Genomic DNA, 27408 nt, shown 5'->3' with positions numbered 1-27408 from the left:
CGAGATGCTGTTTGGCGACTCGTCGCCATTCCCAGAGCAGCTCGGCCTCGGCCCAGAGGCGAGTGTCAGTCGCTGTGTCGGAGACACCGGTCCCCGACACCAAGAGAGCCAGCCCTCTCCCCTGCCCCGCGGCGGGAGAGCGTGTCCGGCCGGCCGGCGGGGCTCGCGCACCCTCCCCTCGCCTCCCCGTCCCCCGCAGCCTCCGCCCCGCCAGGCCCGGCCCGGACCTCCGAGCCCCGGCCTCCTCCTCCTCCTCGGTCACCGCCGCCACTGGGCTCGACAGCCCCGTCTGCCGCTTCTCCTTTCATTTTGAGAAGCCGAGTAAGGAAACAGGGAAAAAATGTCGCCATGAAGGCCGAGAACCGCTGCCGCCGCCGACCCCCGCCGGCCCCGAACGCCATGAGCCTGGGTCCTTGCAGCGCCCGCTCCGCTCCGACCGCCGCCGCCGCCGAGGCCCCCGTTGATGCCGCAGAGCTCCCCCAACGCCGCCGCCACCGCCTCCGACATGGACAAGAACAGCGGCCCCAGCAGCTCCTCCGCCTCTTCGGGCAGCAGCAAAGGGCAACAGCCGCCCCGCTCCGCCTCGGCGGGGCCTGCCGGCGAGTCTAAACCCAAGAGCGGTAAGGGCGGGCTCCTATGGCGGTGGGCGGGGGTTGGGGGGCAACTGCCCCTCAGGCTGGAGCGGATCCTTGCTTTGGTGTCTGCTGGGTCACACCCCGGGACACGCTCCGCTTTCTACCATGGTTCCTACCTTTCTGCCCTTTTCCATGGCTCCCATTACTTACAAGGAACACTTTAATGAGCCCTGTACCGTGTGGTTTACGTGTATCCTTGCATTCATACTCGCAACAGCTCGTGAAATAGGTGCTATTCTTATTCCCATTTTGCGGATGAGGAAACAGGTTCCGAGAGGTAAGGTTGTCCACCCAGTAGGTGCCTCACAGGAGGCTTTAAGACCTGGTTGGCCTGACTCATCAGTCCCGCTCCTAAAACCACTAAGTTGTTCTACCCTTGAATGTTGAATTAGCATTGGATAGTGTTCAAGTTTAAACAGAGGAGGGTGGGGCAAGGACTTTTCAAACTCAAAGCTCGTATTTAATAACCTGGCCCCTGAGCCATCCTCCCTCTGTTGAAGAGGGCTTGTCCTTGAATGGCTTTGTTTGGTGTGGAGCAGTTTAAGAGCACAGGCTCTGGATTGAGTCTTTAGGTTTGCCAGACTTTGAGTGAGTGTCTGAATTTCCTTACCTGTAACGGTGGAGGTAACGAGAATTAAATTAACTTAAAAAACATGAACCTGAGGATTTAGGAGAGGACGTGACACCTATTATGCACCAAATACACATCGTGCCTCTTTCCGTGTTAGGCTCCAGTAGTGTCCTTTTACAGGGAAGATTTTGTCATTTTTGTAGTCATGCTTCTCAATATTATGACCATCATGATAATAATAGCTACCGTTTATGGAGGGTTTACCATGTGCCAGGTCCTGGGCTAGGCGCTATCCTCTGTTATGGATACTCCAGTTACTAACCTGTCCAGCAAGGTGGAATTGTTTATCTAAAGAAGGAAAAAGTTGAGAGGCCAGGAGTTTAGGAGTTGGCTGAGTCTGGAGTCGCAATCTCTTGTAATCTCTGCTCTTTTGTATTGTGATTATATTAACAGTGGTAGGAAGGTGTTTTCGGTGGGAGTGGGGAAGTGTGTCAGAGAGGGGAACATTTGGAGTCCCCACATGTGGAGGTCCAGTTGTTTAAAAACTCTTTGAGGCTGACTTAGAAACAAAAAGGAAAAACTGTAAGGCTTACTTGAGTTGAGAGTTTATCTGCTGGATATAGCGCACTTGTTTACCTGGTGTGCCAAGTACTTGTCGAGATTGGTTATGAAACTCAGGTGGAGACCAGTTGTCTCGATAATAAATGAATGCTTTCAATGTCCAGGCCGGGATTAGTGTGGACTCTTCAGGCCACGTCAGGCAGTATTATGTAGACTAATTTTGGGGTTTTGCACATGTGTAGCTTTATCACAGATCCCTCTAGAGATAGAGGGTAGCTACTCCTGGCTAGTGTTGGGACTGGTTTAGAGAGGTTAGAATATTTCTCAGTGTAGTTAATAAATTACTTTTGTACACTATTCCCTGATGTACAATTAAGGGTTTTGGTTTTCCAGCTATCCGAATTTTCAACTAATTTTTCTGGGGCTCTTGTTCAAATCACTAACATACTGTTATGAGTCAGCTGCAATAAATGTCTTAAGTTTATTCTTTAGTGAAGCAACAGTTGAAAGTTTTCAACAACCGAAACAAAATAAAACTGAGGTATTTAAGGCATTTTACTCATATTGTCCCTCACTTGGGATGTGTTGATTAGTGGAATTAACTCTGATTCCCAAGCAGGATGATACAGAATTCTGTTGTAGTTTGACCAAAGCAAACATTTGTCAGTGTTAATGTATCAAACAGACTTGTACAGAATAATTATTAATTGTTGGGTTCATTCTGATTAAAGTGATTTCTGTTTGTTTTTTTAAACAGTTAAATACTTATAAAGCACTTTTAAAACACTTGTTCACCTTAATTGAAAGCTTTTGAGGAAGAAAATTTTAAAAGGGAATTTTTGCTAAGTTTTATGAAATACACAAGTGTGCCCTCTGGTGTCATTAGTTATTGTTTAATATATTTGTTAGAAAACGTGACCATGTTTGCCATTGCCAGTGCCTACTTTTCTGACTACTGCTATGTATTTACCCTTAGCAAAAGGGACGGTTTGTAGCTAAGTAAAGAGTCCTTCATCTATAGTCCACTGCTTGCATTAAGGAACAAATTCAAAGGTATAATAGAAACAGATTAAAAATGAAATAGGAAACACTGGATATTGGCTAATTTTTAAGATGAAGTGAAGGGTAGCGTACTCTTATGCTGCCTTCAGAGCATTACAGACCAGTGCTGCCATAAATAACTTACTCAGTACCTCTTATACAGTGACTTCTAGATGGTTGCTCTAACAAAAGGGTGGACTCAAATTCAACAGAATTCCATAAAAAGGTTTCTGAAATATTTCAAAATTTGACTCAACACTTGATGTATTTGATTCTGCTGGAAGTTGTTGAAAGGACCTCTTGAGTTTCGGAGTACTGAATTGAAGGAAGAATAGGAAGGGTAAGGTGAAAGAAAAGACATAACTTGGCCTTTCTTTCGTCAAAAGTAACAAGAACAAGAGTTCTGCAATTTTTAAATATTTAATTTCTTTTCCCATTTCCTTTCCCTACCTCATATGAGGAAAGAACTTCTGTAATTTCTGTTCTCTAAACCATGTGTGTAATACATGGTTATTTGTTTCCTAGCTACGTGATTAATATACTTGAGTCTTTGATCCTGTGGCTGGCTTAAGTTTGCCCTTCATGCACACAAGAAATAGGTAAATTTGGCTTCTGGGGTTTATTTGATTCTTCCAGCCAGAGTGACATACCATGGTTTGTTTGCCTTGGCTGATTGCTTCAAACATTCACATACATTCCTTTTCTTGGACATATTCCGTACAGCTTTGTTTTTGTAGGGTTAAGATGCACTTCTAAGAATATCAGTGAATACAGTGAATATCCCAGGAACATAGCCTGGAGGAGAGAGGTGGGATAGGGTTTGGGAAAGTCTAGAAAGAGTAAAAAGAGGCAAGAGGACGCTAGGCAGTTTATGGGCAAACAATGGACCTTGGCCTGGAACCAGTCTCTTGCCTCATCCCCTAGGGTGGGGAATGGTACTGCCATGGAGGTTAAGAGAAGGTCAGGTATGAAGAAACAGTTATTTTGAGGTTGGTGGTGTGAAGCACCGTCCTGACACTCTTCCTCTTATTCCAGTACCAGAAGCCAGCTTACTAGTGGTAATCTGCCTTGAAGAATGCCTCTGAGCTGTAAATGGACCTGGAGGTTCTAGTGGTTTTGAAAATTGAGGTGACTTGAAGCCTTCCGTAAAAACCGCTTACAGAAGTTAAAAGAATTCCAGGCCTGTTGGCTAGAGTCCTTGGTTTATATGGCTTTGTTGGAAGTTGGTGGCTGCTCTTGACTAGAATGAATTAGATTTATTAATAATAAGCTTTCAAATAATAACAGCAACTATGTGCCAGCCACTGTGGTAAGCATTTTACAGAGGTTTTCTCTTAATCCTCATGATCCTGTGAGGTGGGGGGTAGAGGATTAGTCCTATTTTACAGACAAGAAAATTGAGGCTTAGGGGGGTTAGAGTGATTTATTCAAGTGAATTCTTAAGAAGTCTTAGGCAATATTTATAAATACATTTTGTATAAATTCATTTATCATGAAGGTAACTTGCTGGCACATCCATCGTTCCTGATACCGCCTCTCTCTTCCTTTCATTCAGAATTACTCATTTCAGCAGGATTCCATTTGTTGTCAGTTGATTCTGTAGTAAGGCCATATAATGCCCCTCCGGAGGTGCTTGTCAACCACTCTGGACGATGGGTAAGCAGCTTGCTTGTGATTACAGCGTGAATCAGCAGCAGAAACTTCCTGGCTGGTCTTCTGACATCTAGGCTGTGCCACCTGTCAGCACTAGAGCTAGACATGTTGAAGATACCAAATGATTTAGCTGAAAAATTTATGGCCTTTAATTTGGTAATGGAGGCAAGAGACTGAGGTATGCTTACTGTTACTTGGTAGAGATCTTTTTACTAGGGGAATGTGAAGTAACTGAGACATTGGGTTAAGTTTTCAAGTCTCTTGTGGATTCTGGGATCCTGCATTCTGGTTTTGAGCCATTTAACTAATGGTCTTGTCCCTTTTGGAATGTGTCTTGATAGTAGTTCTTGGCAGTTAGTTGTCAGCTCTGGCTGTGCATTAGACTCTCCTGAGGACCTTTTTAAAAAATAGGTCGCTAGGGAAGTGTAGGGCCCTTCCCTAACGATTCTTTCTGATTCTTTAGGTTTGGGTTGGGCCCTTGGGCCCTGACATCCATAGCTTTAAAAGTCTCTGCGAGTGATTCTGTTGTGCAACCAGAATTGAGAACCACCACTTTGAAATGTAAAACTTTCAATATAGAGTATGTTTCTCCCAAAAATTTAACTTGACTTTTTTTGTTTAAAATAGATCATCTCACTGCTATCTCCTATGAAAAAAGGAGGACAAATTCTACCCTTAGGTTATTTACATGTATGTCCTGGTAAGTTGTCTGTAGAACATTTCAAAAACAGTACTGTGAATTTTATCCCTGTGTCCCAGGCCTGACTGTGCCTTCAGTCTTTAGCTGCCTGTTGCCTGGGTCTAGAGATAAGAGCCAGCTCTCACTTTAGATGTCTGACTTCATACTTTTAGGTAAGTGGAAGACAAGATAAGGGAGTTGATTTTAGCAACTGAAATCATAAATCCATATGTGGTCAGTTGTTGTAATCTGTTTTAGAAATAGTTCTCTGTCCACCAGAGAGCATTATGAAACTGTTTCCTTGTCAGTGTGGTAATAAGTGACTACATGAAAAAACCATCCTGCTGTGTGCCAGCTTACTTTCTTTTTGAGCCTTGAAGTGTATAATCTGGCTTTAGTTAAATCACTGCAAATTATTAGGTGTTTGTTTCGAAAGCAGCAGAGTCAAGCAGGACCATCTTAAACAGTCTTAGGTAATGAGGTTTGAGGAGTACATGTTTTTTGTGTATACCTCTATGAGACCTCATTTATTCTCATGGTAAAGTTAGCTGGGGCCTGTATCACTCTGAATTTTCTATTTATTTGAAATCATGTAAATGAATTCCATGGGTTGAGGGCAAAGCAAAATTTGTATGAGATCTAAACTTCACTCTCTAATTGTTACACTGCCATATTTGACAGTAACTTGCTAACTGAAATAGGTAAAAGTATTTCATAAATTCTAACTTCAGATTAAATTCTAGCCACTTTCCCTAACGGGTTTAAAGGTAACTGGTATGGAGTGAGCTTAGCCTGGCAGTGTTTCTGTGACCATCTGTTCTCTGTTTACATCGCTAACATCTCACATGACTATTAGCTTGTTTCCTAGGTCATAGTTTGGTCAGGTTTGGACAGGATGGCATACTTCTCATTTATCCCATGTTGTTGTCAAACTGAGTGCTGTCAAAATTTAGACTCTCGTTTGTCAGCTCACGTTTCCTTTTCTCTGAAGATGTGCTTACACCTTGGATTTATTTAGTCTGCTGTAAAATAAGCTAGTCATCCTACTTGTCTAGAAATAATTTTTTCTAGGTATTGATAGTTTTAAAAATTACTGAAATAATAATATACTGAAATCAGAATCTTGGAAGGTGAGGCCTGAACACAGGAATCCCTTAAAAGCTCATCTGGGTGATTTCTGTGAACTAGTAAAAGTGGATAGTTCTTTTCCCAAAGGTAACTGTCATTAACAGTCTGCTGTGTTGCCTTTCTGGACATCTTTCTTTCTTTCTTTTTTTTAAAAGATTTTATTGGGGAAGGGAAACAGGACTTTATTGGGGAACAGTGTGTACTTCCAGGACTTGGTTTCCAAGTCAATTTGTTGTCCTTTCAATCTTTGTTGTGGAGGGTGCAGCTCAGCTCCAGGTCCAGTTGCCATTGTTAGTTGCAGGGGGCACAGCCCACCATCCCTTATGGGAGTTGCACCGGCAACCTTGTGGTTGAGGGGATGCGCTCCAACCAACTGAGCCATCCGGGAGCTCAGCGGCAGCTCAGCTCAAGGTGCCGTGTTCAATCTTAGTTGCAGGGAGCAGAGAGCCCACCATCTCTTGCGGGAGTCAAGGAGTCAAACCGGCAATCTTGTGGTTGAGAGCTCACTGGCCCATGTGGGAATCGAACCGGCAGCCTTTGGCGTTAGGAGCACAGAGCTCCAACTGCCTGAGCCACTGGGCCAGCCCCTGACATATTTCTATTACATATTTTTAACATAAACAGTATTAAACTATATATTTTGGGGGGAAAACTTCGTAGTTTCTGATGCTCATGCTGAAAACCTCTACTCCCTTAAAGTTTGAGGGTTAGCCTAATGAATTTCTTCGTCAAAAATCCAACTTCCGTTTTCTCTTAAGTTTTTGCTTTTAAAGCCATTAAATTAGTATGCAAGATTTGATTTGGTCAGATTTCCATGTTGAAATAAGACAACATGGAGTGAGCAAAAGGACAAGAATGGTACATTAGTCTTTTTTTGTCTAAAGATCGGGGACTTCTTTTACCTTATTTAGCTGTGTATGGTTCTCACACAGGTTTTGTTTTGCCTTTTTTTGTTTAAAGCTGATAAACCCTGGCGCAGGTTAAGTATGTCTGGTCAGGGCTCTTTGTTCAATTTGGGACAAAATAATCAATGCAGTTCAGTTCCCCAGCAGAAAAAATGGGGCAGAGAACAAACTGTTTACACAAAATACAAATGGTCAGCAGATTGAAAAAGTGCTTGTTGCCAGTCATCAGAGAAATTCAAATTTAAAACAAACTATTTTGACCCTTCAATTTAATAAAGTTTATTCAACTCAGTATTATTGAGAAAGTAGTAAATTAGACATTCTCTCTTATAGTGTTGTTACAATATAAATAAATTAGTATAATGGTTCTAGAAAGTAACTTGAGTAAAAGGCTTTTTTTAAAAAAGATTTTATTGGGGAAGGGGAACAGGACTTTATTGGGGAACAGTGTGTACTTCCAGGCCTTTTTTCCAAGTCAAGTTGTTGTCCTTTCAGTCTTAGTTGTGGAGGGTGCTGTTCAGCTTCAAGTTGTTGTCCTTTCAATCTTAGTTGTGGAGGGCGCAGCTCAGCTCCAGGTCCAGTTGCCGTTGATAGTTGCAGGGGGCACAGCCCACCATCCCTTGCGGGAATCAAACTGGCAACCTTGTTGAGAGCCCGAGCTCCAACCAACTGAGCCATCCAGGAGCTCAGCGGCAGCTCAGCTCAAGGTGCCATGTTCAATCTTAGTTGCAGGGGGCGCTGCCCACCCTCCCTTGCGGGACTCAAGGATTTGAACCTGCAACCTTGTGGTTGAGAGCCCACTGGCCCATGTGGGAATCGAACCGGCAGCCTTCGGAGTTAGGAGCATGGAGCTCCAACCACCTGAGCCACCAGGCTGGCCTGTAAAAGACTTTAATTATCATATTTGACCTGCTGATTCCACTTTAAGAAATTCACATAATCATACAGGCCTCTGTATAGATAGAGAGGCTCCCAATACTATTATATAAAACTAGCAAAAAGGTTAGATGCCACCTAAATGTATAGCAATAGGGAATTGCTTATATTATTATGTAAGCATATGGTAGACAATAGTGCAGCCATTAACCATGCTTCTGAGGACTACGGATGCATGGAAGTGCTCCTGGGGTGGTAGGTAGAAGACGGTGTATCTTGTATGCCTGTCATTTTGTGGAAGATGTGGCATGTGGGTAAAATGGAAAGTACAAGGAGATTAAACACTTCATAGGCTGGTATTCCCTGAGTACTGGCAAATGTAAATTCTTCTGGGTTTCAAAATTGAACATATAATTGGAAGGATAAAAAGCAAGAAATATTTTTTAAAAGGGTGTAACTTATGCTGATCTAATGCTTTATTTTTTTATTTTAGATTTTTATTTATTTATGTGTGTTTTTCCAGGACCCATCAGCTCTGGGTCAAGTAGTTGTTTCAATCAAATAGTTATGGAGGGTGCAGCTCACAGTGGCCCATGTGGGGATCGAACTGGCAACCTTGTTCTTAAGAGCACCGCGCTCTAACCAACTGAGCCAACTGACCACCCCTGATCTAATATGCTTTTAGAGCTCAACTTATGTGGTCAATTTAATAGCTTCTCAGTTTGACCTCTAGAACATATGTAAATATTGTTTTGCTTTTATGCCTTTTCAATATATCTGCTAGGGCCTAGGCCAAGCTGTTGCAGTATAGAATCTAGCTATTTTGTTGTAATTTAAGGAAAAAATGTCTTCTATCCTGCCTCCAGATAAAATACTTTTCCCTTATACATATAGACTGTTTCTATCACTTTGTGTGAATGGATTTTTATAAGAGCAGTGGTTAAGCTCTATAAAACAGAGTCATTGTGAACTGAAAATCTGTGTGGTTTGATCTGTATAGTGTTTGTCCTGAGGGAGAGACCCTTCAGGTTTCATCATTAAAAAACAAAACAAAACAACACCGTACTATGTGATGACTTATGCAAAGCACCAATGCTCTGGCCCAAACCCAGAATTCTTGGAGGTTGTGGAAGGGCCTCATTTACCCTTGTTTAAAGACAGCTTTGTTTTGAGGCAGACAACAATTGGCCAAAGTATTGTATCATTTCTCAACTAGTTCTTTTGTGTTTCTTGCTTTCAGATGGAAAGAACTCAAGTGGATCCAAGCGTTATAATCGCAAACGTGAACCTTCCTACTCCAAAAATGAAAATTTCAGCAACCAATCCCGTCGCTCCAATGCACAGAAAAGCAAAACTTTTAACAAGATGCCTCCTCAAAAGGGCGGCGGCAGCAGCAAACTCTTTAGCTCTTCTTTTAATGGTGGAAGACGAGATGAGGTATGAGATTTTATAAATGTTCTTTCTAGAACATAAGCATGAAGTCTTTTTTTCCCCAGTTTATCGCTGGTTGGGGAGGTGGAAAACAAGAGGTGGAAGAGTAAATAACCAAAGCAGTCTTGAGTAGCTGAGGGTTAACCAGGTTTGGAGCTTTGCCTCCTTTCTTGCTTTGAAGGTTATGAAAATTTCGTTGAAGGACGAAGACATCATAATCATGGATTGTGAAAAATTACAACAAATTTGGAGTACTTTAATTTGTATAGTCCTTTTATTATTGCTGTTAAATTATAGGTACCCTTTGGAATATTTAGATAATAAAAAGATTAATTAATGACATTTGCCCTATAGTATCTAGCAAAATATAAAATGCTATATCCTTAGTCTCAGGTACTCTGATTTGGGAAGTTTCTTAGATACCAGCTACCCTTCTGTAAGGGCGTAAAGACTTACATAGAAGGGAGTTCACTGTAGCGTTGTTTATATTGCAAAATTTAGGAAACAACCCAAACGCCATCAACAAGGGACTGGTTAAATAAATTACCCTGCTGTTTGAATGTCCCACACTATGTAACCATTTCAGAATAGGACAGGTTTAACGGAAGAATTCATTTATTTACCAGAAATTCGCTCCTTGCCTGCTATGTACCAAATACCATTTAGGAATTTGGAATTTAACATAAAGTGGAACATTGTCTTTCAGGAGCTTACATTCTAGTTTGGGGAGATAACAAATAAATTGTTATGTAATAAATCCAACGGTGAGTGCTTATTAATTTTTTAAAAAGTAGACTAAGAGAGGTAAAGGGATAGAGGTAACAAGCAGTACAGTTTTAGAAGGTGGCTAAAGAAAGCTGCTCTGAGGAGCTGAATTTTGATGAGAAGCCTGAGTGAAGCACGGGAGCATACCATACAGTGTTGAGGTCAAGTGTCTTAGCCGGAGGGAATAACAAGTGCAAGGGACCAGAGGTGGTAATGTTTTTGGTGTGTGGGAGGTAAAGCAAGTCGCTACTATGGGTGGAGGCGGAGTGGGCAGTGAAGCCAAAGAAGGGGAAAGGGATCAGATCCTGTGGAGCCTTGAGGGCTTGGCTTTTGTTCAGAGATGGGAAGCACCTGGGTTTAAGAAGAGATGTAAGGTAATCTGACTCGGAGTTTAAAAGGGAGAATGGAATCAGGGAGACTATTCCACTCTCCCCTTTAATAGCTATAAAGATATTCCTGGTGAGAGTGATGGAAGCTTTGAAACAGTGATGGTGGTGAGAGGTGGTCATATTTGGGGGATATTTGACGGTAGAGCCAACAGGATTTTTTAATACATTAGATGCAAGGTCTGAGCAGAGAAATGAATGAGTAAAGTTTTTGGCAGGAGCGCAATTCAGGTACCATTTGCTGAAATGGGGAAGATTTCTGTCTGTATGCAATTGGTGTTTGCTGCTGTGGATCTAAGAAGGTCATTAAAGAAGTGAGTGTTGCAAAAAACAAATGGATTCAAGGACTGAGCCTGTAGTCACCATGATAGGGAAACAGCACAAAGGGAGGAAAACAATTGAAATCCATTTAGAAAAAGTGATCAGTTTTGTCCTGTGCTGTTGATAGGCTGAGATTAGAACTGAACGTTGACCATTAGATTTGAGAATGTGAAGGAAGGTTGTTGGCCTTGATCTGCTTTGGTGGAGTAGTGAGGACAAAATCCTGATTGGCATAGATTTAGGGAGACCGGGAGGAAGGGAAGAAGAAACAGCAAATTTAGACAACACTTTCTCGTGGGGAGCAGAGAGGTGAGGCAGGCAGTACCTTGAGGGGAATGTGAGATTGAGAGAGATTTTGAGGTTAGAGAAATTCCAGCATGTATCTGCTAACGGGATTGTTCTAGTGAGAGGGGAAATGTGTTGCAGAGGAAAGGGGGAGAATTGCTGGAACAGTGTCCTTGAGTTCCTGAGGAGTTGGGAGCCCAGTACCCCAGTGGAGGAGTTGGCTTAGCTAGGAGCTTCGCCAGGTCATCCTCAGTAACAGGAAGGCAGAGGAACAGGTAGCAGAACGCAGGAATTCTTTTCTGGAGTTGTTCTTACTGTCTCAGTGAAGTAGATAAGGGAGCTGAGAGAGGAGGTTTGGAAGCCTGAGCAATGGAGTTGTCTGGGTGAATGGGGAGTTAATGGAGTACAGAAGTGCAATAGGAGTGTAGTATGACTGCCACGCAGCATCAGGGTCTACGTTAGTGAGACTGGCAGTGTGGTGTGGCAGTGTTCTTTAGGCCTGTTTAACTGCTCTGGTGTCGGTGCAGAACAGGCGGCGAGTTGGATTAATCAGGGGAAGGGTTTTGCTAGGTGAGTAAAACTGGTGAGATGAGAAGGGGGCAATGGACCACAGTATCTAAGGCAAATAAGGAAAGAAACTTTGGGGGATTGGATCACTAGCTTGAAGATCCCAGTGGGGTGAAGAATTGTTGGAATCGGAACTAGAGGGCACAGGCTGGGAAAGGAGTCAGTTGCTGTTGGATGTATGGTGCTCACAATTAAGATGGTGGAAGAGGTGTTCCCAGCATGGTCTAGACTGTAGAGCAGTACTGTCCAACGGAAGTGCAAGTCAACAGGTGTAATTTAAAGTGTTCTAGTTGCCACATTAAAAAAGTAAATTTAATTTTAATATGTGTAACCCAATACAGCCAAAAATGCTCTCTCACAATGTGATACTTGCAGTTCTCAGCAGCCACATCTGGCTAGTGGTGACTGCTGTATTGGACAATATATATGTAGATGGTATGACCGTGGGAATGGGTGTCAGGGTGGGGGGCCAGCTGAGTGGAGGAGAGGAGGTCAAGGAACTGAGAGGTTAGTGTGCTAGAAAGATAATCAGGAATTATGGGCAGTGTCGGAAAAAGTGGCAGTAGGGTGGTAACTGGTTAGCCCAGCTGGTTAGATAGAGCGTGGTGCTAATAACACCAAGGTTGCCAGTTCGATCCCCGCATGGGCCACTGTGAGCTGCGCCCTCCTTAAAAAGAAACAAAAACCATCTAACCATGTTTGAAGACAAAAAAAGTGGCAGTGGGTCAGCTGTGGTAACAGGGTGAAGATAGAGGCTGAGAATATGGGGGGTTTTGCTGAGTGAGCACAAGCTCTTATCTAAGCTTGGGGCATTGGGAGTAGAAAGCTGGTTCGGGGACAGCAGAGCCAGACGGAAATGAAAGTCTAAGGGACGAGAGATACATATGGGATGAGGTGGGATTCTTGGGCTTCCACAATGGGTGGGGTGTTGTCTTCCAAGACCTGTTAATAAGATCAAAGGAAATTGCCTAATTGTATTTAATCATAAATATAGTATGCCACTGTATTTAATGATAAAAGTCCTAATACTATGAAGTGTACTATGATTCTGTATGCATAGAATATGTGCATAGAATGCCTCTGGAATAGGAGGTGTCTTTCATCACGTCCCTTTTTGTACTCCTTAGGTTCTTTATCACCTATGTGCAAGCACTGCTTACTAATCTCTAATTTGACTAAGCAGCAAAAGCCTTACCTTTGCATTTTTTGACCCAATAATTCCTGCTGTACACTCAAGAAATAATTGTAGGTGCCCAAGTATTTGTGCATAAAGATCTATCCAAAAATGTGTTTATCACAGCATTATTTTGTTACATGGTGGAAAGCTACAAATAATCTGCGTCCTACACTAGAGCGTTACAATACACACATACGATGTAATGATAGTGACTGTATCATTTACAGTGATTGTATGCTAGTATTAGTGACATGGTAAATGCTCATGACATTAAATGGGACAGTGGGATTAGAAAATGCATTAGCTGACTTACAGCAGGGATCTGTCCCACTTCAACTTGGGAATATTAAGAGGACCGAAAAAGCCCCAAATGATTTCTTTCATCTTTGTGTGCAGTGATATTTCTCATGTTTCCTGCCACTTTCTAAACTTTCTGAGTCTGCTGATCGGATTTATTTCTGGACAGAGCCACTCTTCCTACTTGTTCTAATTCTGTCAGTTTTAATTAACAATGACTAGCAGTATGTGTCTTAGATAGGAGGTTTCTGGCCGGCTCCTGAAGCTATGGCAGTTAGCAGCTGCCTGCGAGCCGCCTGCAGAGTGTAATTCCACAGATTTGCTTTCGCCAGAAACAAACCAGAGAACAAGTAGCTAACAAGAGAAGCTGTAGGAGTTCTGTGGGACTGTGGAAAGATTAATCCCACAAGGAAATCTTTGTGCTTCAAGGTAGGTAGAGGAGTTCATTTTGTCCTTTAATGGTTAATTGCCACTTAGCAGGGCAGAGCGAACAGTTTAATAATTGTATGTTAAAGACTCTTTTTCTCCTCTCCGCTTCCACCTGGATCTTGGGTAGATTTTCGCATTGCTCCCTCCTAGGAAGATTGTGTACTTTAAGCCTGTATTTTATTTAGTTGATATTTTAGGCCATAGAAGGAGGGATTGTGCTGTTTTCTGCTGTAAATCATTGTGTCATCCTAATCAAAATACTCTGATTCATTCTCATTCTCCCTAGGTAGCAGAGGCTCAGCGGGCAGAGTTTAGCCCTGCCCAGTTCTCTGGTCCAAAGAAGATCAACCTGAACCACTTGTTGAATTTCACTTTTGAACCCCGTGGCCAAACAGGTCACTTTGAAGGCAGTGGACATGGCAGCTGGGGAAAAAGGAACAAGTGGGGACATAAGCCTTTTAACAAGGAACTCTTTTTACAGGCCAAGTGAGTATGGCTACTCTTAGGAGGAAAGTGAAATTGCACCTCTGGGTAGTTGTACTCAGAAGAAACTTCTTTAAACTGCTGTGGGAGAGAGACAGAAAAGGTCTGGGTCTTTTTCGTTTTTTTTTTTTTCGGTTCTCTCTTTTCTCTTTTGGCAAGTATTGAAAACCCACTTTCCAAGTGAATGTGTTCTTTGTGCTTAAAATAATACAACGCTTAAATAAATAAATAAGTAAATGCTAAAATTAAACAATGCTTTAGTATCATGATGAGGTACTAAAAGTGTTTGCTTTGGAATTAGACCCAGATTTGAATCTTGTTTTGGCCTTTGATCTTGGGTAAGTTAATCACTTTGAGATTCACCTTCTCCTCTGTAAAGGAGGAGAAATTACTTAAGGGAGAATTGAATGACAAGTTGGAGTGCTTGGCATATATTTGCTCAAATACTGATTCCCTTTTTTCTTTTGTGTGGTGTTATAATGTAAGATTTGACCTTGGATCTAGACTGAAGTAGCCATTTAGTACTTTATTTGAACTGGTACTCAGATGATTGAGTGGGAACAGCCTTTTCTGCTGCCTTGAAGACTAACTCTGTTCCAGGGTTTCTGGGGGTGAGGGAGCAAATCTGGCTTCCTGCTGGTTGTTGAAGCCACAGTCTGGGTTAATTTTAGTTCAGGGGAGGACTGTAGGCCTTTTTGCTGGGCTTGGCAGCAGAAGAAACAGTTCATGGATTAGACTCCTACCCACTGAGTCTTTGGAGTTCTTCCAGAGCCAGGGTTCAGAACTGAGGGTGAAGCCCCAGTTCGTTGCTTCACAAACCATGGCTGCTAATGGCCTGCATTTGATTTAAGTGAAGAGATGCTGAATTTCTGTTGAGGGCTTGTTGGTAGATTCTTACAGCCTGCCTTTTCCATGTCTTCCTACTTCTAGCTGCCAATTTGTGGTGTCTGAAGACCAAGACTACACAGTTCATTTCGCCGATCCTGATACCTTAGTCAATTGGGACTTTGTGGAACAAGTGGTGAGTAGCTTCCCTAAGCTTCTAAGCTGTTAGTGGGAGAGAGAACTAAAGAAAGGGGCTGCGGTGACACAGCAGTGCTTGGCTGGGTTCATTGCCGATACTCTTTGCCGCATGGCCTTACTGCAGACATTTCTCAGAGATCAGTCCTGGTTTCTCCTGCAATTCACTTTGTGCTCATTGGCACTGACTTGTCGGACTGGGGAGGTGGAGGGCTCTGATCTGAAGGTGTAAAAGCAGTGCTACTACCTTCTCTTTCCTGGGAAAGGTAACCAGGGGAATACATGACAGGCTCTGGTTACCCTTCTGACTCAGGGTGGGCTCATTACGTGGACATTGCTTCATTGGTAGCTGTTCATAGTAATCAGTATCAAATCAGGCCTCAGCCTTGAGGCTGGTGAATGAGCCACACAGCTGTACTTCTGTCCAAGCCACTGCTACATTTGTTTTCTATTGAAGTTAGAGCTCGGGATATCCCTTTGCTGCTCCTAGGTTCTGTGATATAAAGTACCTTTCAAAACGATAGGCCTGAAAGCCTAGACTCCTGTTACTGTGAAATTCATAAACTCATCTGAGAATGACATAGAAGGCCTGTGAAACTTAAGTTTTATATGCATTGGTTTGAAAAAATGGAGATTCATAAAAAGTGAAAGTCTCATTGACTGCTGTGTTGGAAATTACTGGAACATTACTTCTAGACCCTTATTAAAGCTTTTATGTATGTATGTGTACATATAATTTTTTTTTGTAAATAGGATCACATTGATTTCTGTCATTTTTTCCCCTTTGATATAGAACCCCCAAGATGCCTGTTGTGTAGTTTTATTATATTAAACCACTATTAACGGTTTCCTTAATGATGTGCTTAAAGTGCTATCATACGTATACTTGGCATTGTTGAACAATTTTATGAAGATGGTGTTGAGTAGAGATTTGTAGGGATGAGGACGGGGATGGCAGAGGAGAGGCTTTAACTTTGCGAATCCCTGGTCAGTTCTGAAAGCAGTGTAACTTGTGGTGCCATTTTGTTTTCAGCGTATTTGTAGCCATGAAGTGCCATCTTGCCCAATATGCCTGTACCCACCTACTGCAGCCAAGATCACTCGTTGTGGACACATCTTCTGTTGGGCATGCATCCTGCACTACCTTTCACTGAGTGAGAAGACCTGGAGTAAATGCCCCATCTGTTACAGTTCTGTGCATAAGAAAGATCTCAAGAGGTGAGAGGGAGAGATTTACTAGATGAAACCCCAGTCTGCTAAGTCCTGGCCCTGCTACATCTGCATGTCCATGTTACAGTGTTGTTGCCACAGAGTCGCATCAGTATGTTGTTGGCGACACCATTACGATGCAGCTGATGAAGAGGGAGAAAGGGGTGTTGGTGGCCTTGCCCAAATCCAAATGGATGAATGTAGACCATCCTATTCAACTAGGAGGTGAGTTCGGTTCATTATAGGGGCAAATAATCCTGGGTCCACCCTTTGAGGCTATTGAATATATCTTCCTACTATCAGGAATTGAGCCTTTAGGCATGCACTTCCAAAATTAGTCATAGGGTTCCAGGGGGTTCGGGTGGAGTTCGCAGAGAGTGGCTTAGCTCAATTTTTAAGTTTGGTTCTGGTGTGTGTGTGTGTGTGTGTGTGTGTGTGTGTGTGTTTTCCATTTTACGAGGCTTTGTTGAATAGTATGTGGCACTGTGCCCAGTCTTAGAGAGTTCAGTCAGCCAGTCTTAGCACCTTTTGTAAGGAACTTACTAGTCTAATAGAAGAGACAGACCGGCAGTTAGGGTATAGAGTGTGAATAAGGGCTTATGGTGGGGAAAGTGCAAGGGGTTGTATTCCCTGTAGAAATGAGCATTGGATGAAAGTGGTATTTCAGTTTCTGGGCACAAGCTTTCTCAATAAATGGTATTGAAATAACTGACTGTCCTATGAAAAAATGAAATAAAATTGGATCCCTATCTCATAAAAACAAGTCCGATAAATTGAAGAACTAAATGTAAAAACATCAAAAACTTAAACCTTTAAAAGAAAATATAGGACAGTATCTTTGTAAATCTTCAGGCAGGGATGGATTTTTTGAACCAGGCTAAAACTACAGATGCTGTAAAAGAAAAGATTGAGGGGTCAGGGAAGGGTGAAGTGGGTAAAGGGGGTCAGATATATGGTGACAGAAGGAGACTAGACTTCAGGTAGTGAGCACACAATAGAGCATATAGATGTCGAGTTCTATAATGTACACCTGAAATTTATATAATGTTATTAATCAGTGTTACCCCAATAAAGTTAATAAAAAAGAAAAGATTGATATATTTGAAATCTGACAAGATTCCTCAAAGTCAACAGTTGATAAGCGAGGGGAAAATTTATACATTTAAAACTAAAAATTAACATCCAGAACATACAGGTGTTCTATAAAACAGATTAACCTATGGGCTGAGCATATGACAGGACTTCCCAGAGAAGGATATTGAATAACCTCCAAGTATCTGCAGAGTTCACTTTACTAAAAGTTACGCAAATCAAAATGCCTATTAGATTGATGCAAAAAAAAAAAAAAAGACATTGGGAACACTGGGTATTGGAAGGGATAGAGAAATGGGTACTCTTATTCTTGGTGGGAATATAAATTGAATAGCCTTTGGAGAGGCAATTTGGTAGTATTTAAAATATGCACAACCTTTGATCTAGTATTTATACTTAAGTATCATAAAGAAATAATTTGTATTGAGTCTATAGGATTGTTTTTATCATGAAGTTGGCAGTAACCTAAATGTTCCAAAAGGACTTACTAGAGTGTATAGAACTGTGGAACACTATACAGAAGGTAAAAATGGGATAGATCTCTGTGTTAATATTTTGAAAGATTTTAAGACACATTGAATGAAAACTAAACTGAACAAAATTTAGTTTATTTTTGGGAAAACCTTTATTTTTTATGAACAAGGGTATATGTATGGAAAAGGTTTGAAGGATACATATTCAAATTTGTATTTGGGGGTGGGAAAACAGGGCATTTCAAGGTTTCTCAAAAGATAACATTGTTTTAAAGTACAGAAAATATGAGGGAGGGAAGTAAAGGAAATAAGTCATCCATGATCCTTTTACCCAGAGATACCCCCAAAAGTTTTACTCTAGTCTGGCATCTATTCTTTTGTTCATGTAATGTGGGTATTTTCTCTGTGTCACTAAATGCCTCCTTCGGAAACCATTTTTAATGTTTGGAAAATTCTCTTTAGTGAATCCCATCATGTCGTTAACCATTTCTTTGTTGTTGATTGGTCGATTGCAGCTTTTTTTATATTAGAGACAATGCTATAACCAGTATCATTGGACTAAATTTTTGACTGCATCTTTGGGTTTCTTAGGATAGATTCCTCATATGAATGATGGGGTCAGTTATAAACCTTATATTAAGGTCATTGTTAAATTATTTTTAGGAAATTATGCTAAATTACTTCATCTTCACCTTAGGAAAAAAGCTTAGGTGAAGGTTGCTGTTTAGCCACACGGTTGCGAGCTTTGAGCGCTGCGCTGTTGTGATCTTGCTGGCCTTCTTGCAGATGAACAGCACAGCCAGTACTCAAAGTTGCTGCTGGCCTCCAAGGAGCAGGTGCTGCGCCGGGTGGTTCAGGAAGAGAAAGTCGCACTTGAGCAGCAGCTGGCAGAGGAGAAGCACAGTCCTGAGTCCTGCTTTATTGAGGCAGCCATCCAGGAGCTCAAGGTGAGGTGACGCGCTAGAACCCAGACGGGATGCGGGCGTGAGTTACTGCGGCCCCGCACTGAATGTAATAATAGCGGGGGATGGCTGAAAGTGATTTGTCCTGGGCTTTGGTGAGGGGAGGGAAGGCTGACCTAGTGGGTTTTCAGCATTCTTTGCAGCTGAAAGGAACACGTCATAATTACTTATAACTCAAAGACACCGGAGTTTCTTAGGTTAGCTGTGTTCTTAGTTAAACAAAGGTGTATTTTTTGTTTTCTAGGAAAACACTTGGATTTATTTTTAGAGATGTGTTATTGAAGGACATTGTGGAGAAAGTATTTATGGCCTTTCCAGCAGGCCTTAGCAATATCTGCTGAGGATTTTGGAGCAGCAAGAATGACCAAAATACAAAATTCCCTGTCTCATATCCTCCACAACAGGGATTCTTTAGCTTTAACAAGCATCAGAATCACTCCATGTTGGGCTCCACCCTGAGAGATTGATTCAGTAGGTCTGGGCTCAGTAGGCTCAAAATTTGCATATAACAAGTTCCAGGGGGATTCTGATGCTGCTTATCCCCAGACCACACCTTGAGACTCACGGATCTGTAATAGAACAGTGAAAGGCCCTATTCATTGAGAGAGTGGCATGTAACAGGCCCTGTGCTAAGGTACTGTACTTCATTTATTTCACTTAAGCTTTGTATCCTGGTGTGATAGCTACAACTGTCCCCTTTCCTAGACGAGGCAATGGAATCATGGCTTAGGTAATTTGCTTGAGGACACCTAACTAACAAGAGGTGAAGCTGGTATTTGAATTCCAGTCTCTCTGACTCCTAAATCCTCCGTGGGCAGTTCCGTGTATTTAATTTTATTTTTTCTGTAGTGCAGAGTGTTTGTTCAAATGCATTTCAGGTAGAAGAAAAGCTACATAGAAGTAAAAAGCTGTCCAGGTTGAGGTGAGGGTTGGCCAAACCCCTGCCTCTTGCGCTGGGGCCATCTCAGTTTGTAAAAACTGGAAGACTAGTTCTGTGTTCTTGAATTTCTGTAGGAAACTTGTGTAGTGTTGTCATTGTCAGAGACTTGAAGCAAAATAGATCATCCTGTTTGAGTACGGATGGTTTTTGCTTTCTGTTTCCTTTAAAGATTGAGGATTTTAAGTACTTAAACTCTTCCCAATGGGTCTTGTTGCCTTTTAACTTCTGTTGAGAGAGGCCATTATAAGCCCTTGCCTTTCAAACTACGTTTGTTTCTGGAAACTTAGCTTCCTCTGGTCTCTCTGGTGGTCTAGACTCGGGAAGAGGCCCTGTCAGGATTGGCGGAAAGCAGAGGGGAGGTCGCTGGTGTCGTGGCTGCTCTGGAACAGTTGGTGCTGATGGCTCCCTTGGCGAAGGAGTCTGTTTTTCAACCCAAGGAGGTTAGTGTGTCCCTGTTCCAAACTAAATGGCTGCCATTCCTCAAATGCTGCTATTGAGTTGCAAGGCACTGTTGTGAGATCTGAACTTTCTTGGGAGAAGAGGGGACTTTGAATATTTCCTCTGTGCTTATTATGATAGTTCTTTCCCCAGGGGATCAGTAAATGTGACAGCTAAGATAAACATCCAGAGAGCTTGGTTCCCGTGCCTCCCTTTGCCACATGTATTTTCTGTTGACCTAGAATTTGTCCTAACAGGGTGTGCTAGAGTATCTGTCCGCTTTTGATGACGAAACCACCGAAGTTTGTGCTCTGGGCCCTTCTCGTCCTCTTGGTCTCCCTCTGGTAGAGGAAGAGGAAGCAGTGTCTGAACCGGAACCTGAGGGGTTGTCAGAGGCCTGTGATGACTCGGAGTTAGCAGGTGACAATCTCAGAGAGGGGACCATTTGTATGGAGTCCAGCCAGCAGGAACCCATCACCACGCCAGGCTTCACACACCTGAGCAGCTCTCCTTGTTACTACTTTTACCAAGGTGAGGGTCTCTGAGGGGAGGGCTGGGTTGCCACAGAGATGTTTCGGAGAGAGGACCTGACTCTCTGAGCAGAAGGAAGTATTGTCACTAGTTCCTGGGCACTTAGGTCTCTTGTGCCTTTCGGCTTGGGGAGGGAGAGGCAGGCCCAGCTGTACAGAGGGCCCTGTCTGGGGGCCTGGCGAGACTGGTGTGTGATAGAGGTGCTTGTCTTCAGCGGAGGACGGGCAGCACATGTTCCTGCACCCTGTGAATGTGCGCTGCCTCGTGCGGGAGTACGGCAGCCTGGAGCAGAGCCCAGAGAAGATCTCGGCAACGGTGGTGGAGATTGCTGGGTACTCCATGTCTGAGGTAAGGCCTTGCCTTGGAGGTGGAGGGTCAGGGAGCAGCATTAACCTCATGTTTTTGAAGTGCGCCTGGCCAACCCAAGCTCACAAATCTTCAGGGCCTTCAGTTTTTGTATCTTAAGGCTCTTTTTGACAGTGGTGGTGCTTGTGAATTTTTAAAAAGTAAATGTTGTTACCTTGCCCTTCCAGGGTTCTGTTCAGTGAGTCACCACTGCTGTCTGCTTCACAGGTTATTTCCTGTGGTTTGGGAATATAGATGTCTGTTACTTTGAGTCAAGATGAGTTTGTTTTTGTTTCTCTTTCTCCTTACTGCTTGGGAGAAATGTCCAAGAAAACAGAAAGTCCTTGGAGGCTCTTAGCTAGTTTATACATGCTTGAAATGCATTTTTGGTTTAGCAGACACCTATGAATTATTGCCTGATAATTTACATGTATGAATTTTTTGTCCTTTGAGAGTTATCCCTGCATCGATCACAAATTTGTTATAAGCCTCAAATTTAGACTTTTTGAGTACTATAAACTTTGTATCAAACATGCAGAAAAAGAAAATTAAACTTAAATTGATGGGTTTCAGTTTTTACTCTTTTTAGGCCAAGCTTCGTTTAATAGGGAGATCTCCTTTATCATTAATGGTATCAGTTATTATTAATTCTGTCAGTGGTTCCCAGATTTTTGCCAACAAACAACTCTTCCTTATTCTCTCCCCTTAGTCATGGACCCCAGAAAACGAGAAACACCTGATCAGCTTTAGATACCTGATTACCAGGCTCTATACATTTGCAGCACAAACCAAAAAACTGCTTTTGGTCACTTATTCTACCTTGCTGTAGCTTAATTGACACTTTCTGTTCAGCCATTCACAATGGTGATAACTTGAGCACTCCTCACGGAGCCCCTAAGCCTGGTCTTAGGTCAGTGTTGGTCCCTTTTCCATTATAGGATGTTCGACAGCGTCATAGGTATCTCTCTCACTTGCCGCTCACCTGCGAGTTCAGCATCTGTGAGCTGGCTCTGCAGCCTCCTGTGGTCTCGAAGGAAACCCTAGAGATATTCTCAGGTGAGAATTCCCCTACTTTGCTTCTCTAGAATGGAGTTCAGGGCTTCTTGTGACTAGAAATCCACTGTGGGAGGAGTTAAGAAGGGGTGGTGTCATGAGTCTCAGAACCTCCTGATACACTCCATCTGCTCATCCAGTCCATCTGGACCACTCGTGTGGCCTTAGCTATTAGTCAGCCCGGGGGAGGAAATGGCCAGGTTGTTCCGGCTCTGCCTCCTCATAACCTGACCAACCCACAGATGACATTGAGAAGAGGAAGCGTCAGCGCCAGAAGAAGGCTCGGGAGGAGCGCCGCCGAGAGCGCAGGATTGAGATGGAGGAGAACAAAAAACAGGGCAAGTGTAAGTTCAGGAACTCTCATCTTTGACTAGTGCAGCTGTGTATCATTGTACAGAGGCTCAGTGTCCTGGCCCAGAAGCCAAACTGCTTGGGTTCCTATCCCAGCTCTGCCAGTTGTTTTCTTTAACTCTTAAATATGAATCGTGAGAGCATCTCTTTCATAGGCTTATCTGAGAATTAAATGAGTTAATGCAGGCAAAGTGCATAGCACATAGTAAGGAATAAAGTTAAATTCGTTCTTGGCACAGTGGATGAATAAGCCTGGCAGGGGAAGAAGTTAGAGATCTGCTGAGTGCTGGGGATAATTGTCCCATGTGTTCTCTGGATGGATCATTGACCTCACCTTTGACTCTATTCAAAGGGACATCTGTACATAGCAAGTTTGCCAAGAGGGTCTGATGGAGTAGAAAAACCTTGACAAACTAGGAAATATATGCAGGAAGTTACATTTAAGAGTTCTTTCATACCAGTAAGTGCAGAGTCTTTTGTTCTGGTTCTCCAACATAAGCTTCATTGAACCCAGGAGATCAGTGTGACATGAGGGCCCAGTTATCCTCCAGAAAACAAGGAATGAGTCCTTGGTTAGGGAAAGGACTTAGCTATATTGACTCCATATGGTATGGGAAACATGAATTATACTTCTCCAATGGGGGTAAGTATATAGCTAGTGTTCCAGTACTGTAGCTTTTGGGCACATATTCTAAACATTTGAGAAAACTGATGTTTCAGGAACAAGGGCTTTTTGTTTAACTTTTATTATGGAAATAATAAACACAAGTCCATAGACTAGTGTGATTAAGCCCCATGTTTATCACTGAGCTTCAATTACAAAAATCAGAACAGGCTTTTATATTAAAACAAAGACATAAAGTGGCAGTTATAAATTTGGGTTTTAAAGTTTCTGTCTACATAATACACCCCTGGGGGATTCATACTGATTATCCTCAACTGTTGAAAAAGTTTTGAGGAAATCTGTAAATGGGCCTAACAGTCTCATCTTTCCTTTGCAGACCCGGAAGTCTACATTCCCCTCGAGAATCTACAGCAGTTTCCTGCCTTCAACTCCTATACCTGCTCCTCTGATTCTGCTTTGGGTCCCACCAGCACAGAAGGCCATGGGGCTCTCCCTGTTTCTCCTCTTAGCAGAAGTCCAAGTTCCCAAGCAGGTAAATAAAGTTGCGATTTAAAGAATGAAATTGGCCACCAGCCACAGACCTTAAATCAAAGCCCTAGTGTCTGAATATACAACACTGAATTTATTCAGTGTGGTGAGGTCTTTAGGTGACCATCCTTTCTTTGGGTAGTCAATATATTCCTGAGGTACATCAAATTCTTGCCATTTGATTCACCTTTCCCATTGGCTGTACTGACTACTTTATGCCTTAGCTTCTAAAAACCCCAAAGCAGCTCATATGGCAGGACGGTTACACCTAGATTCTTCCCTGCGACCCTGCTGCTTTATTTCTGGTTTCTTTGAGATACTCCCTCTGTATGCTTGAGCACGTTTGTACATCTCTTTGTAGCACTGTTTATAGTAGTAGGGAGGAAGAAACAGTCAACAAAGTCTACTGGTAGGAAAATGGCTAAATCATAGCATTTGTACTATGAAATATTTTGTACCTATTTGAAGAAGGAAATAGCTCTCTTCGTGCTCTGATGGGTAGACCTTTAAGATAAAAGGAAGTTGTAGAACAAAACATGATCCCATTTGTGGGCTTAAAGAAAAGACACACAAAACAAAGCATTTCATTATGGGTTTATGTATCTAAAAGTATAGAAAAGTACTGGGATGTTTATATTCCAAACTGGTATTGGTGTTCCACTCCAGGGGTGAGATCAGGATGGAGAGGTTGTTAGGCCTTTAGCCTTTTAAAAATATTGTTTTCTCATAGAGAATCTTTTGATGTGTTATGAAATTAAACACTTAAGAAAGAGTTGCTGTAATTTCAGAGCTATCATTTCTGATCTTCATCCACCTGGCAGATATTTTGGTACTTAAAATTTGTTTCTCTGTCAGGCATTTAAAACAAAATGTGCAAGATCAGAATATTGAAAACTCTTGGTTATCCTTGTGATCCAGTGCCTATCACTGACCAGGAGCCTGAGGCTGAGGCAGGGACTTGCTTAGTGGCAGCGACTGGGACTAGAACCTGGATCTTGACGGCTGCGTGACCATGATGCTCCGCAGTGTAAGGAGAGAGCTGCTACACAAGGAATGTGGCAGAACGCTGACTACATGTTAGTGAGATAAAGATTGTGTTTCGTGCACTAGCTATTCTGAAGGTATGGGCTTTAATGTATTTAGGTAAGAGCAGTTGGATGGTTCGAGGAATAAAGGTATTAAACAGCCTTGGCTGACTATGGAAGGGCCCGCTACTGGGAGTGTGAATAGGCCTCTCTCTCCCAGTAGCCATCTGGGCTGATCTATGGGAATGTTTAAGGCCAGGAAGGATGGAGAAGACTATTCCTTAGGGAGTATCAGGAACAAGCTTGCATCTTCATGCTGGATTTTGTTGATGTATGTGTTCTGGATGCTAACTGAATATTCCGAAGTCATCTGCTGGCTGGAACATAAAGGCTGACCGGATAAAATTTTATATCTTTTACTTGGAGCTTTTTCATCTATATAAAACCAGTTAATGACAATCCAATACCTAGGCCTTGAGAGCCAGCCAATGTGGACAGGGGTTTTCTTACTGCGAGAATAGATTCTGCCATGCCTTTTAGTGTTATTGTAACCACTGACTTTTCTCTGTATACTGATCAGTGGTGTGAATAATAGGCCATGTTCTTGGTAGAATTGAAGTCGGATCAAGGTTTGCTTTTTGAGGTGAGGTTGGTAATTATCCAGACCTGATTCAGGGTTCATCTCTTTGGAACTTGATTCGTATAATGAATCTCTCGTTCCCTTTTAGACTTTCTGCTGACCCCTGTGTCACCCACTGCCAGTCAGGGCAGTCCTTCATTCGGCGTTGGGAGTCTGGAAGAAGACTCTCCCTTCCCTTCCTTTGCCCAGGTAAATCCTTTGCTTGTGAAGTAGCCAAAGGGTATTTAACATAAATTCTACTGCTTGTTCTTTCTGGAAATCCCTCTGTTGAAGGGGAGGCTTCCAGGCTAACGTTGCACTGACTCTAATAATCACGGAAAGCTTTCTTAAGCGGGAACCTCATGGATTTAATCTCAGACATCACCGTAGATGTACCAAGGAAAGAGGCCAAGAGTACTTGAGGGAGAATCAGAGTTTTCATTATTTAACCAATTACTAGATTTCTTTTTTCCCCTTTTTCCACTTTGGCAGATGCTTAGAGTTGGAAAAGCAAAAGCAGATGTGTGGCCCAAAACTACTCCAAAGAAAGGTGAGTATAGCCCTCCTGGTAAAGGGAATTTGGCCCCTTTCAGAAAGTATGTCTCTCGAGTTTTTTCTAGAATTGTAACACTGCTATTTTTTAGATGAAAACAGCTTAGTTCCTCCTGCCCCTGTGGACAGTGATGGGGAGAGTGACAACTCGGACCGTGTTCCTGTGCCCAGTTTCCAAAATTCCTTCAGCCAAGCTATTGAAGCAGCCTTTATGAAACTGGACACACCAGCTACTTCAGATGCCCTGTCTGGTAAAGGCAAAGCACTGAGTGCTCAGCTCAGCACACGGTTGGCCTTCCTCCCTGGATCTCGGGGCAGACGTCACTAATCAGTCTGGCTCCTTCCCCGGAGCCTTTCATTCTAGGTTCACATTCTAGGGTCAGCTGACATTCCATTTGGTAGGTCATGTTGGACCTTTTTGCCACCTCAGATTAATTCTGCAGCCTGCATGTGAAACTCTGAGGAATTCATTTTTCCCTTCTAAGATACAGTAGTGGAGAGTAGATTTTGGAATCCTGAGTTGGTAGAGTGGCTCACAGATGCAGAAATTGGGCTCAGAGCCCAGCCCCACTCTGTGGTATTCATGATTAGACAAAAATAACATTTATGGTGTGCTTCCTATATGTGTCTAGCATTGTGCTAATTTTATTCTTCCATTAACCATATTAAATGGGCATAACTCATGTTACAGAAGAGGAAACAGAGGTCTAGGGAGATAAAGTGCCTTGTTCAAAGACAAACACCTAGAGTATGCAAGGACTGGTATTTGAATCCAGGCAATCTGATTCCAGAGCCTGCACTCTTAGCTGCCACTCTGATTCTCAGTAATGAAAACTGGCCGGGGACAAAGGGATGGCATTCTAAGATCTCTTTCTGTTTCCATTTAGAGGAGAAAGGAGGAAAGAAAAGAAAAAAACAGAAACAGAAGCTCCTGTTCAGCACCTCGGTCGTCCACACCAAGTGACACTACTGTCCCAGGCTACCTTCGCCATCTGGTTTTCTTTTTTCCATGCTTTTGTTCTGCTGCTGTAATTTTTAAGTATTTGAGTTTGAACAGATTAGCTTTGGGGGGAGGGGGTTTCCACAACGTGAGAGGGAACCAAGATTTTAAATACAGTGTATTTTCCAGCTTCCATCTTTACACCAAAATAAAGTATTGACACTCACAAGAAATTTCTTCCTGCCAAGGTTTTTAGTTTGTTGCCAGGTTAGTCTTTTTCAACCCCTGTGTAATTAGTTTTTCTCAACCCCAAATAAGTTTTGAGTCCCTTCAGCATCCGTTGGAGCAGCCCAAACCAAAGTATTAAATAGTACTGCTCTTGTTGTGACATCATGTCAGGGCATCATGGTTTCAGCACACCTATCAGTGTGTCTTTTAAAAAAAAGTTGAATCTTTTCTATCTGTTCAGTTCTCTTAAAGAAACAAAGGGATGGAAATAAAATGGATTTAGGATA

The 27408-nt window shown here is 42.5% G+C and overlaps 1 protein-coding gene and 1 long non-coding RNA gene across 3 annotated transcripts; both read left to right on the top strand.

Annotated features, from left to right (window-relative positions):
• Positions 1–27408, top strand: RNF10 (ring finger protein 10). Of its 2 annotated transcripts, none has more exons than XM_074321390.1 (17): positions 1–620; positions 9290–9486; positions 13994–14193; positions 15121–15211; positions 16244–16428; positions 16508–16644; positions 18771–18931; positions 20201–20326; positions 20582–20855; positions 21070–21203; positions 22139–22256; positions 22496–22591; positions 23606–23761; positions 25511–25611; positions 25894–25951; positions 26046–26204; positions 26841–27408. In XM_074321390.1, exons 1-17 carry the CDS (start codon positions 464–466, stop codon positions 26915–26917), a joined length of 2427 nt encoding a protein of 808 aa, XP_074177491.1. In that variant the 5' UTR covers positions 1–463; the 3' UTR covers positions 26918–27408. The 2 variants fall into 2 exon arrangements, with proteins under 2 accessions (XP_074177491.1, XP_019583416.2); XM_019727857.2 differs by having other exon boundaries at positions 22496–22597.
• On the top strand, positions 3242–6393 carry LOC141569174 (uncharacterized). Its single transcript, XR_012492620.1, has 3 exons — positions 3242–3936; positions 4364–4464; positions 5089–6393. It is a non-coding gene; the product is annotated as an uncharacterized LOC141569174 (long non-coding RNA).

This window comes from Rhinolophus sinicus, linkage group LG16 (assembly GCF_036562045.2).
Source record: "Rhinolophus sinicus isolate RSC01 linkage group LG16, ASM3656204v1, whole genome shotgun sequence".
Classification (NCBI taxonomy): domain Eukaryota; kingdom Metazoa; phylum Chordata; class Mammalia; order Chiroptera; family Rhinolophidae; genus Rhinolophus; species Rhinolophus sinicus.
This window is presented reverse-complemented; position numbering and strand designations above follow the sequence as displayed.